This window comes from Lutjanus erythropterus, chromosome 16, assembly GCF_056507025.1.
Source record: "Lutjanus erythropterus isolate fLutEry1 chromosome 16, fLutEry1.hap2, whole genome shotgun sequence".
NCBI lineage: Eukaryota > Metazoa > Chordata > Actinopteri > Lutjaniformes > Lutjanidae > Lutjanus > Lutjanus erythropterus.
In genome coordinates, this window is record NC_139332.1 from 37,782,226 (window position 1) to 37,796,810 (window position 14,585).

The 14,585-nt window shown below is 40.3% G+C and overlaps 3 protein-coding genes across 4 annotated transcripts in view; 2 read left to right on the forward strand and 1 right to left on the reverse strand.

The window, feature by feature from the left end:
* The window catches only part of LOC146313635 (butyrophilin-like protein 2), a 40,959-nt gene extending 38,082 nt beyond the window's left edge, over window positions 1-2,877 (reverse strand). The window contains exons 1-2 of one of the 2 annotated variants that reach the window (XM_084739620.1): window positions 1,753-2,877; window positions 47-388 (exon numbers count right to left, since the gene is read on the reverse strand). In XM_084739620.1, coding sequence (XP_084595746.1) covers window positions 47-388; window positions 1,753-1,789 — 379 coding nt within the window. In that variant the 5' untranslated portion in view covers window positions 1,790-2,877. The remainder of the gene's footprint in view (window positions 1-46; window positions 389-1,752) is intronic. The other variant, XM_084739619.1, reaches the window with a different exon arrangement.
* Window positions 2,878-6,189: 3,312 nt separating this feature from the next.
* On the forward strand, window positions 6,190-9,865 carry LOC146313638 (uncharacterized). The gene is made up of 6 exons (XM_084739647.1): window positions 6,190-6,363; window positions 7,666-7,811; window positions 8,974-9,038; window positions 9,248-9,412; window positions 9,495-9,599; window positions 9,694-9,865. The coding sequence occupies exons 1-6, from the start codon at window positions 6,244-6,246 to the stop codon at window positions 9,732-9,734; spliced, it is 642 nt and encodes a 213-aa protein (XP_084595773.1). The 5' UTR covers window positions 6,190-6,243; the 3' UTR covers window positions 9,735-9,865.
* Window positions 9,866-9,942: 77 nt separating this feature from the next.
* LOC146313639 (uncharacterized) lies at window positions 9,943-14,303 on the forward strand. The gene is made up of 6 exons (XM_084739649.1): window positions 9,943-10,419; window positions 11,935-12,080; window positions 13,418-13,482; window positions 13,744-13,905; window positions 13,988-14,092; window positions 14,187-14,303. The coding sequence occupies exons 1-6, from the start codon at window positions 10,300-10,302 to the stop codon at window positions 14,225-14,227; spliced, it is 639 nt and encodes a 212-aa protein (XP_084595775.1). The 5' UTR covers window positions 9,943-10,299; the 3' UTR covers window positions 14,228-14,303.
* The last annotated feature ends 282 nt before the right edge of the window (window positions 14,304-14,585 follow it).

Here is a 14,585-nt window from a genome sequence, read left to right on the forward strand (position 1 = left end):
GACCTTTGACCTGTATCTACAGTAGGTTTTAGTGTTTGTTTCTGACCTTTGACCTGCAGCTGGACGTCTCTCACTGTCCGTTGTCCTCTAAACGATCTGACGGTGCAGGTGTAGGTGCCGCTGTCAGAGAGGCGGAGTTTTGTCAGATTGAGGCTGAGGTCTCCAGTTTCCAGAGCGTCAGTCATCATGGATGTTCGGCCGCTGTAAAGCTGGTTTTGGTCTTTAAGTTCATCACCTTCCTGCTGACGCTGGTGGACGGTTGAAGGACGGAGATCGTCTCGTCTCCACACCACTGTGGGGTCGTACAGTTCAAAGGTGTGAAACTCACAGGGCAGCAGGACAAACTCCTCCCCCTCATACAGCTCCACAGCTGAGGCATGCTGGGAAACTGTGAGGTCACACAGACAGAGGGGTTCAGTCACAGCAGCTTTATTTCATGACTTTAGATCAGAAAATGATCCAAACATTTTGTCTTTTATTTTCAGCATTAATGTCCTGAAAATGAGTTGAGAATGAAGTGAGTTCCAGTTGATTTTGTAGTGAAGTCTGCGTCTCTCATTAGTTTACTAGCAGACCTTGAAGGCTCGAATATGGCGACTGCACAGACACAGAGAGATCGTGGTGAAGAGAACAAAACAGGGATTTATTGATCTGCTCTGGTGTCCAACTTTAGTGGATCACAACATATCAGCTGTGGAATTAATCTGCAGATGCTCCGCTTTAAGATGAGGACAAACTTTTCTATGGATGTCAGTTTTTGAGCCACAACAAAGACCAAAATGTGTCCTTCAACAGACGAGCTGCTCCTTGTTTTTAGCCTAGCAGTTGTTGAGGACTTGTGGCTCCGAGCGGCCGGTTAAGAGGAGCGAGGAGTCGCTCTAAAACAGAGCAGGAGATAAAACAGGTTCTCAAGGATTTTTCTTTTTAAACTGTGAATCAACCATGAGAGCTCCTCCAGCATACAGTCAGAAATGTGCAGAAAAAATACTGTAGATCAGCTGCAGGCGGCTTCTGATTGGCTGGAACTTGTTGCTGTGGTTTGGGTTGTTAGGTTGAGACATGAAGAGTGATTGGTTAGAGTTAGAGTAAGAATATCAGGGTCAGCCAATCAGAGACAGAGTAGGCGGGTCATGTCTTTGGTATCTGTAGCTCTATGTGAAACAGCCGTAGTTCAGTGTCTAATAAATGTCTTTTTTCCACATCAAAGGTCCTTTTATTGTGATCAGTCCAAACACACCTGATCAATAATCCTGCTGTTCAATCAGCGTCTCTATAGGCCACACCTGTCAGGTGGGCGGAGCATCTTGGCAAAGGAGAAGTGCTCACTAACACAGATTTGAAGACATTTGACAGAAATAAACAGAAGAAGTCTGAGATCTTTGACTTTAACTCATGAAAAATGGGAGCAAAAACAAAAGAGTTGATATTTTTGTAGAGTGTAAATAACAGGTGAGACATTTTGAAGCATTTGAAAGTGTAAATGTTCCATATTGTAGCTGTAAGACTTGAGATGATAAATGTGTGTAATACGTCCCCTGAAGAGCAGAACTGAGGACAGTCTGACTGGACAGTCGTCTACATTCATCATGATTTACAGAAAGACTGAAAATATGTTCTTCATGTTTGTATGTGAAGAAAACATGGTGATGGAGCTTCAACAGACTGGTGGAGTTAAGAAGACAGAAATACAGATTAAAGACATGATGATGGACTGAGGTGATGATCAGATCAGAGGGAGGAAGGTCATCTTACCGTGCAGGAGGATCACAGACACCAGCAACATCTTCATCTTCCTGTAAAAACTACAACAACCACAAAGTCACTCAACAAACACTGACGGACGCTCTGAGGACGTCAGTTCACAGCCTCCTGATCGGACAGACGCTCTGAGGACGTCAGTTCACAGCCTCCCGATCGGACAGACACTCTGAGGACGTCGGTTCACAGCCTCCTGATCGGACAGACGCTCTGAGGACGTCAGTTCACGGCCTCCTGATCGGACAGACGCTCTGAGGACGTCAGTTCACAGCCTCCTGATCGGACAGACGCTCTGAGGACGTCAGTTCACAGCCTCCCGATCGGACAGACGCTCTGAGGACGTCAGTTCACAGCCTCCTGATCAGACAGACACTCGGACAAAACTTCACTGCAAACAGTTTCACTTTAAAATAAAGAGGAAGTGGGTTTGTACAGGAAGTCAGGCTCAGCAGTTTGACACAGACGTGACTGAGACACATGTGTTTGTCTGCTGAACTAACCGCTAACATGCTGCTGTTACACAAACTAAATCTGACACCAACACAGTCGTCTTGTGTCCATTTGTGTGTTTTGGTCCTTCATGGCTGCTGTAGTGGACAAACACAGGGGACAGAAGGACGAGGGAGCAGCTCTGACGTGGAACAGTCTGCCAACACTCATCTGAGACTGAGACACAGATCATTCATTTAAAATACATTTAAAATCATCTTTAAAAGACAATCAAGTGTGAGACCAGACTCTGTCTCTTCCTCCAATCATCTGAAGCTTTGTTTCATCTTTCATGTTCTCTTGTTCTCATGTTCTTGTTCTAAGCACCTCATGTGTTCTTGTGTGGAGTGTTCTGCTCTTCATGGGAACACTGTCTGTGTTCTTGTGTGTTCTGCTGCTGTATGTGTCGTATCCTTGTTCCTGTTTGAATGTATTTGATGTTTCTTTGTGTCTCTCATTCCACCTGATCAGGAACTAAAGTGTCTCATTTACACAGATGTTCATTAATGTTCACTGTCCCTGTAACTTTAAACTTTATCAATCAAATCAATACAGATGTGGAGTCATGATGCTCTGATCTCCATCTCTGACAAATCATCATCATCATCATCACCATCATCACCATCACCATCATCATCATCATCATCATCATCATCACCATCATCGTCGTCATCATCATCATCATCATCATCGTCATCATCGTCATCATCGTCATCATCATCATCATCACATCAGCCTCATCATCATCATCATCATCACATCATCATCATCATCATCATCATCGTCATCATCGTCATCATCGTCATCATCGTCATCATCATCATCATCATCATCATCATGTTTGGGAGTTTCCTTCAGTATCAGTGGTTGTCTGTTTCCATGGTAACAGTATAAACAGGAAGTGACAGCAGCTGATGAAACAAGACTTTTCAAGATGAAAATTCACCAACATGTAAACAAACAGAGTCTTAAATCAACAGGCTCAGGTGAAGCCCACAGCTGACTCACTGTCTCTATGGCAACATTATATTTCCTGCTGACATGCCTCAAAGCATGATGGGAGCTGAAGTTCCAAAGAAGAGCAGGATGATCCCAAACAGAAGAAGAAAAGTGATGAAGTGTTTTTCAGCATCAGGACATATTTTTGAATCACTGAGACTCAGAATGTCTCATCAACATGGTTCTTATATTCCTGCAACACTGACACTGTCCTCTGTCCAATCAGAGACACAGATTTACTGTGTGGTGAAAACCTGCTGACACACAGGTCAAAACATCACAATGATTCTAATAAAAACTCTCCTAGAACATGTAGAACACCACTGACACACCAGATGATGTTCTGTTCTCATAGTAAGAAGAACAGATGAGAACCTTTGAGGACTCTTTGTGTCAAAGTGTGTGAGTTGATGAGGACACAGGGTGCTGGACCTGCTCCAAGTCAAACACTTCAGGACATGTTAAGTTGTGAGGACAGACACAGAGAGAGAAACTGTCACCTGACACTGGGTGTGTTTGTTTTTCACACCTGTTCATCCAGTTTTTATCAGCATGAATCAGACCTTTGCTTCTAAAACCTCCTCACTTATAAAACTATTCATTCCACCTTTTCACCTGAAAATCATCAAACTCTCACTGAAGTGTTTTACACACCGGGGTCGTCCAATCACAGCGCAGCTTCTATATTTGCTTTAACAGTTTTGTATCCTGAGACTTTTAGTTCTGTGAGAACAGACAGAACAGACGGCAGCAGATTTATTCTGCTGAAACAAGTTGATTTAGAATCAATTCTACAAAAAAGACAACTTTATTTGTCTTTGTTGTTTCCAGCTGCTGCCACAGTTTCACTGTAAAAACATGTGAATGTTTCAGAAAAACTGCAGTGAAATCAAACATTTTAGTCCCAGAAACAAGCAGAGACGTCCTGAAGGGACAGAAAATAACTTCACATGTTAAATCAACATCAGAGCTGCTGATCTGTCTCATGTCTGCATGTCGTCCCTCCTCAGGTGTGTCCACTCACCTGTCTGTCTGTCTGTGTGTCTCTGTTGGACAGCAGCTGAAGTGTGTGTCCACTCCTGTCCTTGAGTCTCATTAATGTTTGATGTCTTCCTGTCTCTGCAGATCAAAGTCCATCAATAAAAACTTTATGGTTCAGTCACGTGTTCACAGTCGACAGATTTAACTGCAAAAAAGAATCACCAGAGAAAAACAAACAACAACAAAACAACACATTACATTGTTTAACTCTGTGTGTGTGTGTGTGTGTGTGTGTGTGTGTGTGTGCGTGTGTGTGTGTGTGTGTGTGTGTGTGTGTGTGTGTGTGTGTGTTGTACACTCAGTGTATTTGTGAGTCTTTGATGAGTCAATTAAAAAAACCAGTAAATGATTGATGCACAAACTCAGCAGCATCATTTTAACACTCGATTTTCTTCTGTTCTACTTTATAAAGTCATCCTACTATATGTTATGCTGTTGTATTATATACTGTGTCATAATACATCATGATATTTCACAGCTATACTGTATCATTATTATTACATGTTGATGTGAAATTGATCTGATTGATTTCATCCATCATTATCTCTGTGTGTCACATCAGACACCACAGAAGAAACGTCTACAGACAGTTTTTAAAAATGATCTGAGAGGATCAGTGTTTAACACAGATGATCATAATAACACATTTGCCTCTCTGTTATCAGTAGATATTGTTAGTTTGAGAGTTTTGAAGGATTTTAACAGATTTTTAAATCGTCTGAAGTTGTGTTTTCTGACACAGAAACAGTTTAGAAATTAAATCAATTAAAGCAAAACAATCATTTCATAAATTACAGATACAGTATTTCTGAGAGAATAAACTTTCACCAAAAAATTGTGATCAGAGTTGGTGAGACCAACCAATCCAGGTATTCCAGGTATGCAGGTGCTCCTGCATCATGCTCCGCCCCTTTCTGGGTGGAAACAAACAAACAAAGGTTTAAGAGAGTTTGAGATTTTAAAATATGTTTTCTAGCATAACTGAAGAGTAAAAATTCAAACCTGCTCAAAGTTCAGTTTTGTCCGGGTTCTCAAGAATGAGCTGATCAGTGATTGGTGTCCTGACACGGAACAAATCAAAGGTTCTCTTCAGTCTGCGTCCTTCAAAGTGGAGGAACCTGATACCTACAGCTACCTGACTGAATGTCCAGGTCATGTGTTTCAGACATGTGTCTCATTTAATGTCATAAGACACTTTATTTTACTGTTCTGGTCTCTACTTTCATTCCATCTGTGGTTCTACTTTGATGCGGTTCGTTCCTCGGAGCAGAGAGATGAAGAAAAACTGTCAGAAAGTAGCTCATCTCATTTTGTGTCAGTTATTCACATTAAAATCCCCTCTGCTGCTTTAAAGTGGACACACTGTTAAACCAAACTCCATTCTAAAATCTGCTGTTTTATGGGAGGATGATGTTTTTTCACAGTAAAACCTTCAGCTCACCGTCACTGAAACTCTTTTCTGATTCACTTCCATCTACAGCAACAATCGGCTCATGACTCATTTATTCAGTGACATCATGAACTCACCTGTTTGACATTTTTCAGCACAGTGTGGCTGCTTCCATCCGTTATATTACACATATTCTAACAAACATCTTATTTATATTTTACATTTTCTCACTTCACCTGTAATTTTGTCTCCAAATCCTCTTTTATGTATTTTGTATTGTATCATTTTATTATCTTTTATTATTTCTGTCTGTCTTTTCTATATTGACTGTCTCTGTACTTCTTTCTGTCGTTGTGCTGCAACACCTGAGTTTCTCTGCTGTGGATCAATAAAGTTTATCTTCTCTTATGAAATCCTGGCAAACCCTGAAGAGAAAAAAAAAAAAAGGAACTTGAAATCAGCTCTTTTATGTAAACAGTGAGTTCAGTCCAGCAGCTTGTATAAAGTCTGATCATCAGTCTGAGGTCTCACATCGTCTGACGTCTGTTGTCTCCGGCTGCAGCATCATGAGTCTGTGCTTCGCTTCTCTCCTCCTGGTCGCCGGCTTGTTTCTGAGCGTCTCGGCTCTGACGCCTGAAGAATGCAAACCTTTGATCACACCTTTGTCTCTGGAAGACCAGTCGGTGGTGAGTCCTTTAGAACTGACACTGAGACGTTCGAGCTGGTTTCAAGTCTGTAACTGATTAATACTGATGTTCCACTTAATGAAACCCTCAGAGGGAACATCGTCTGTTTCTGTTATTCTCACCAGTAAAATAATTTAAAAAAAGAAATAACAAATACTCAGATTACTGTCATTAGTTTTTTTTATTTATTTAGATTTGATTTAGATTTTCAAATCTGTATTTTTACTCCTACTTTGCATTACAAGATGTAATCTACTTAGTTACTTTTAAAAACATAATTGAGTATTGAGTACAATTTGAATTAATATTGATACTTCAACCTTTCATCTGCATTTTTGTGACCAATCAGGTGATCAGATCACAAACCGTCCAATGAAAACAATGACATAAAATCAAGCAAACAAAAGAAGAAGAAAATGCAGCAGCAGGTTTGAAGTGAGGATGTTATTGATTAACTGCCATTAAGAATTCAACCAATTACAAAAGTATTGATGGATCTTTAATCAATAGTCTTGGCAGTAACTTGGTGTCCCTGCAGCTCTGTTGGTAGAGGATGTGTCCCGTCTACTGAGGCTGTTGGTTCTCTGCAGCAGCCGTCGCTTCGGTTCCTGCCTGCGGTCCATCATTTTATTAACGGGGACAGAGAACAGATCCTCAGCTGGACCAGACTTATCAAACCCGCCTACAGACACTGAAGCCTCATTCAGGCTCACCTGTCAATCAAAAATACAAAGGAAATACAAACCTGCAACTTCCATTAAATCTGGTACCTGAAAAGGTCTGTATGAGAGGTTCTAAAGGAGATATGGTTCTACCCAGAATCCTCTCTGAGGGTGAAATCTAGAATCTTTCCACCTTCTGAAGGTTCAAACAGGAATCCTCCCAGGGAGTTCTATCAAGAACCTTTTCTATATTCCAAGGGTTTCATCTAGAACCCACATCCTACTGAGAACCTTTTTATATTATGGTACAAAGAACCCTTCATAAAATAGTTCTTTAAACATTTGAACAATACTTGAGGAACTCTTTCTTCCACAGCATGTTCTTTGGATGAAAATGGTTCTTCAGAACATGATGATTTAAAAGCTCTCTGTGTTGGAGGTAGTTTGTCCCTTCAGAGCTGCCGTACGTCTTTTTCCTTCAATAAGTTCAGACTTTAAATGTCTGAACACAAGCGAACAGACAAGCAGTTTCCCTGAATAACATAATTTAAATGGTTAAAGTATTCCATCATGTCACTAACTGACTCTGTGTGTGTGTGTGTGTGTGTGTGTGTGTGTGTGTGTGTGTGTGTGTGTGCAGTTGTACGGCAGGCTGAACTTCATTGCAGGTTACACTGATACTGATGAATATAACAACATCCTGAAGATAACCTCCAGCTCCTGGATGAACGTCACCTCGTCACCGTCCAGCACTGATGATGTCATCATGTTTCAGGCAAACAAGATGTCAGTTTTATCATAATCGACTAAAAATTCCCCTAATATTTATATTATTTATATATCTATTTTCTTTGGTCCATGTTTCTAACTTCCCTTGTGTCTGTCTGCTGCTCCTGGTTCACAGATGACCTCATCATAACGTCCAGCTCCTCCTCTATGCAGATGATCATCTGATTTATCTCTCTGTCACACTCAAACCTTCTGAATGCAAATAACATTCTGTTTGCAACACAGGACTTTGATTTCACATTATTGAAAAGTGATCAATATATTCTACAGCAGGCAGAGAGCTGACAGATTCCTGCTGAACTCAAACTGCAAACAACATGTAGTTTTTCACTTCACTTTCTGTTTCACTTCATCTGTTTAACTTGTAAAAAAAAGTTGTTGTAAAATGGTGTCTGAATCCTATAAATGGGATCTATTTCAAATGCAAAACTTTTTTCAGTTCCTCATAAAACTTAGTTAAAACAGTATGAAGATGTGGAAATATATTTCATAACTAATTTTACTAATGTTCAATTAATTTTGTGCTTTGAAAGTGAAATAATTGCGTTGCCAATGAATATTAGGTTAGAAAATTAGACGTTTGTTCACCTCTATGCAGATGATGTTCTGTTTTATCTGTCTGTCACATTAAAATCCTTAAATTCAGACAGAAACAGACAAAAAGCAGCTGTGATTTTATCAGCTGAGCTTAGCAAGCTAACTAACATCAACTTGATGGCTACATCTAAGCTATAATATCATGCTATCAGACTGAGGCTAAAGCTAACAGGTCCCAGGGACAAAGTTAGCATCATCACCCCTGATAATCCATGTAGACAGGAGTATGCACAGCTGCCTGTATGTTAGCCAACTAGCTAGCTAGCTGAGATGAGTTCATGTTATGGAATAATATAAAACCATGTTGTGCTAATTAATGCAAACATGACAAGCTGCACATTGTTCAGAAGCACATGTGGAGGTTTTTATTGACATGCCACTACATAACTTTCATCATTTGGGTATTATAAAAGTCAAACCTCTTCAAATGAAACAGAACCCCCCTCCTACTTTTACCAGACTTGGTTCAGCCCTTTTCCAACCCCCCAGAAATCATCTTGAACATGGACGAGGAGTCATAAAACCAGAATATGAACTCAACTCTTCCTTTGTCTTTTCTCAGGAATGGAACCTGTTTAGGCTCTAAAGTCAGCGTAACTATAGACGGCAACACGGCAACAACGTCCAGTAAGTTACCTGATCTGATGTGAAGCTGAGCTGCTGCTGTAGACGATGATTCTCTGTTTCAACTTTTATTATCACGGATTCAGACAAACTGTAACCTGATCAGTCAGAACATCCATCTCTCTGACAACGTGCTTTCATTTGCTCAAAAACAAAATCGGTTCTTATGTTCTTATGTTTTCAGTCTATTATTTTCATTTTTCTGTCGTCAGTCGCCAACATCACGTCGTCCTTCCACGTGTTGCCGAGCTGCGACGGCTGTGTACTCATCAGCGCCAACAGCACCGCCAGAAACCTCGACAAGTTCCTTCGCCTTATGAACGTCAGCAGCGCCGCTTCTGAAGCAGAGGTCACCACTCACGCTTTTTATCTGATGGGTAAGAAGCGAGTCAGACGAAGGAAATAACTCAGTTTATGTCTGAAACAAAGCAACGCAACACGCATTTTATTTGTTTCCAGCCAAAGACTCGAGCGTGAAGGACTCAGACCTGGAACATTTCAAGAAGCAGGCGAGCTGCCTCGGGTTCTCTGGAGAACCACAGTTCCTCTACGACCCCAAAGAAGGTGCTTCACCTGTAAACCTGTCTGATTAAACACTGACATGTGTGACAAGTATCAGACACAACTGACGTCTTTATGTCTGTCTGTCTCTCTGCAGCTTTCTGTCAGGAAGATGAAGTCATAATGCCGCTTTCCTGAACAACAAAACAACTCTGACAAAAACTCCAAACTGAAACTGGAAGTAAAAAGACAAAAACTGACTGAAAACATCAAACTTGTGGTCTTTGTTTTTATTTTTCTGAATAACTGAATAAAATGTTGTGACCGTGTGTTTTTGACTGTGAAGGTTCCACACAACAGAATCAGAATTTACCTGAGAATCACACACACACACACACACAAACACACACACACACACACACACACTGGAAGCACTTTGACTAAAAGTTAACAAATATAAACTATAAATCAGTCCACTGACTCCATGGCAACATTATACATCTTTTTTTTTTACCCCTAAAGCATTATGGGTAAACCACATTAGAGCATTAAGTTTGTACTTTGTACTGAGTTTCTCTGCTGTGGATCAATAAAGTTTATCTTCTCTTATGAAATCCTGGCAAACCCTGAAGAGAGAAAAAAAGGAACTTGAAATCAGCTCTTTTATGTAAACAGTGAGTTCAGTCCAGCAGCTTGTATAAAGTCTGATCATCAGTCTGAGGTCTCACATCGTCTGACGTCTGTTGTCTCCGGCTGCAGCATCATGAGTCTGTGCTTCGCTTCTCTCCTCCTGGTCGCCGGCTTGTTTCTGAGCGTCTCGGCTCTGACGCCTGAAGAATGCAAACCTTTGATCACACCTTTGTCTCTGGCCGACCCCTCTGAGGTGAGTCCTCCTCTGGTTCCTGCCCTCAGCTCTGAGACATTCAAACTGTATTCAGCTCTTTGTGAAATTCTTAAACTTCAGGTTCTCTGTGAAATCTGATGAAACCAGCCTGTTTACATTTTCACCAACAAAGTCACAGTGAGTCGAACATTAGCCAGTTAAAAAGAAGCAGCAGGAGATTTTGTGGTTTGTGGTTATGAGGGTTGGAAACACCACTGCATCTGTCCAAAACCAACATAACATGAAAGTTTCCTGTAGAAGCTTTAGCCTCAGTGTGTTAGCATTAGCATTGCAGTCAAGTCTAAGAACCAATTTGTAAAGATTATCAAGCTGCAATTTCTGAAAAAATATAAACATAAATATTCTCCATGTGCACAATGTAGTGTGACATATATCTACTTTTTTTACTTCTGGAGTTAAATCTGCAGTAAACATCTCTGGTCACCAGCGGCCTTTTTCATCAAGAAGTTATTAAATCACTTCACTTTTAACAGTTCCATTTGTACATATTGCCAATACTTCACTGTTTGCTTTGCAAAGAGTTTGTATTAGTGTTTAGTTAGTAATTATGAATTAACTCCACGTTTCTCAGCTGTTTTGAGTCGAGAGGCAGAGGAACATGAATGGACACTTTGGACAGCGCTGACACAGAGCTGTATGCACTCAGCAGACACAGACACCAGCTCTGCTCAGTCACTGTAAAACACAGAGACCGTTTAAAGGCGAACCCTCTGGATTTCTGTGTAAAACATGATTCCGTGCAGCTGATCGCCCTCCTCATAAACTTCGCCGTGGTTTTCATCATGTTGTCTGCTGAGTTCATGCAGCTCTGTGTCAGCGCTGCAAGAAGTGTCCACTCGTCTCCCTCCCTCTCCCAGTGTTGCTAACAGTTATCTATATATCAAACTGGTCAAAAATCTTAACTAAACACTAATACACACTATAAACAAAGCAAACTGTAAAATGTTAATAATACATACAAATTGAACTGTAAAAATTGTCGTATTTTAATAAGTTGTGGGTGAAAAAGTCCTGCAGATTTAACACCGGATGCTAACATGCAGGTGGTCTGTAAAGTGGATAGTTGCAGCTCTATGTGAAATAGCGTATGGACATCCTGGGCATCTGGGTCTTAAAATGAGGTGCAGTCAGGTGGACTGTTGACACACTGTTCTGATCTCGAGGCAGCAGAAAGCAGTTGTGTCACTTACCAACAAAACATGTGTCTGAAATCCATGGAGCGGCGTTTTCCTGTTTTTTAAAGGACACACTGTTCAGATTTTAAAATAAGAAGACATAGACGGGTTCACAATGAGCTTCAGGGAACGCGAGTTAATCCATAGATCTTAAAATGAACATTCTGATTAAGAGCAAAGTCAAAATGATAAAAAAAAAAATATGGAGAATCTGATTAAAGAATAAATGAATAAGATTTTGATTCTGACCAGAACAGTTTTTGATTTTCAATGTTACGTACTTCCATTACTGACTGTGACTGACTTCATGTGTGTGCAGTTTTATGGCAGGGTGAACTTCATCGCAGGTTACACTGATAATGATGAATATAACAACGTCCTGAAGTTAACCTCCAGCTCCTGGATGAACTTCACCTCGTCACCGTCCAGCACCAGTGAAGTTGTCCTGTATCAAGCGAACAAGATGTGGGTTCTTCAACTTCAGGGAATCACACTTTTATTACATTTAAGACAACATTTAATCAAAGAATCCCTCTAAATCATATTTAACAGTGTTAAAGCCTGCTAGAAGTGATCAGTTTGTCTTCTTAGGTCTCACAGATTTCTTCATTGTAACCTGCAGCTTCGCCTCTATGCAGATGACGCTCCGTTTTATCCATCTGTCAAACTAAAACATTTTGAATCAGATCTACGTTGACATACATTGAGTCACCTTTTGCTAATCCACACCTGTCACTACACCCATGAAGTTTTCCATCCTACCACTGACGCACTGACAGATTTACCATCGTAACTCGTACTATTCTTTAAACGAAATGGTTCCTTAATTTCAGAGACAAAAAGCAGCTTTGATTTTATCAGCTAACTAACATTCACTTGATGGCTACATTTAAGCTATGATATCATGCTACCAGACTGAAGCTAAAGCTAAAGCTAACAGATCCCAGGGACAAAGTTAGCATCGTCACCTCTGATAATCCCTGCAGACAGAGGCGAGTACAGACAGTATAGAGACTGTTACTCTAACCTGAAAAAAAATAACCCTAAGCCTGCTGCCTGTATGTTAGCCAACTAGCTTTCTCGCTAAGATTAGTTCATTTGATAGCATAAAATAAACAGTACTGCAGGTCTCGATGCAGATGTGACAAGCTGTGCATTATTCAGAAGCACGTGTGGAGGTTTTTATTGACATTTCCACAACTTCAGAAGATTAACTGTCAGTCTGTCAATCATAATTTTAATCAGTTGGGTACTTTAGAAGTCATACCTCTTCTAAAAAGGTGCACTTCAGTTTACATTTACATTCACAAGTGAAATTCCAAATACATAAGTATGAACTTTAAAAATTTCGATTTTCAGCGCGAAAAAGAGGAAGAATTTGAAAGAATCCAAGAATCCAAATTTGAAATTTTTAGATTAAGTGAAGAGTCGATGGGATATCAAATAATGTCATTTGCATAAAAGTGAACATTACAATTCATGGTGGCAGAGATAATATTTATATTAAAAAAACACAGGTAAATAAAGTAGGTTATAAAAGAAGAAGACTTTTGGCCCAACAACAGCTCCATCAGAGGATGCTCCGTCGTCATGGAGATTTATCTGTTGACATGGAAGTAAAAGCTCAGAGTATATATTTTAATTAATAGTAATCACATGATTTATTGTCTGTGTTGGCTTGAAGGTTCAGCATCTTGACCTTAGAAATAAAATAATCTTTACTCAAAGTTCACTTTCAAGTGACTTTGGTCCTAAGTCAACTTTTGGTCCATGAACTCAACTCTTCCTCCGTCTTTTCCCAGAAATGGAACCTGTTTAGGCTCAAGAGTCAACGTGACTATTGACGGCGACACGGCGACCATGTCGGGTAAGTTACCTGATGTCATGTGACACTGAGCTGCTGGCGAGGCTGCAGACTCTGTTTCAACTTTGATTATCTGTGATTCAAACAAACTGCAGTGAAGTGAAAACCATCCATCTGTCTGCTGACCTGGTTTGATTATGTCTGAATCTGTTTCTACAAAGTTGATCAGAAGTCGAGATGTTTTCAGTCTGAGAGCTAAATATTCAGTCCGTGTGTCAGATGGAGAATGAGGTTTTGTTTTCATTTCTCTGATTCTGTCGTCAGTCGCCAACATCAAGTCGTTGATCCACGTGTTGCCGAGCTGCGACGGCTGTGTGCTCATCAGCAGCAACAGCACCATCAACCTCAACAAGTTCTTTCACGCTCTGAACATCAGCAGCGCCGCTTCTGAGGCCGACGTCACCATCCACGCTTTTTATCTGATGGGTAAGAAGCGAGTCAGACGAAGGAAATAACTCAGTTTATGTCTGAAACAAAGCAACGCAACACGCATTTTATTTGTTTCCAGCCAAAGACTCGAGCGTGAAGGACTCAGACCTGGAACATTTCAAGAAGCAGGCGAGCTGCCTCGGGTTCTCTGGAGAACCACAGTTCCTCTACGACCCCAAAGAAGGTGCTTCACCTGTAAACCTGTCTGATTAAACACTGACATGTGTGACAAGTATCAGACACAACTGACGTCTTTATGTCTGTCTGTCTCTCTGCAGCTTTCTGTCAGGAAGATGAAGTCATAATGCCGCTTTCCTGAACAACAAAACAACTCTGACAAAAACTCCAAACTGAAACTGGAAGTAAAAAGACAAAAACTGACTGAAAACATCAAACTTGTGGTCTCTGTTTTTATTTAGGATTTTTTGCAATCAGTTTTTTTGCACACATATAAAACTACAATAAAATCTCCCTCCCTGTAGGAAAAAAACAAGTGGAAAATATTAATACTAATAAAACTAACATCATTTCAGAAAACAAACAATGAGCAAAACAACAAACCAGTCAGTAAACAAACGATCCAATCAAAACAAAGAAAAACATAAAACAAAATATGAATAAAATAGAAAAGTACAGTGATGTATGTCAGGAAATAATCGAGCGATCATGAGTGAAAT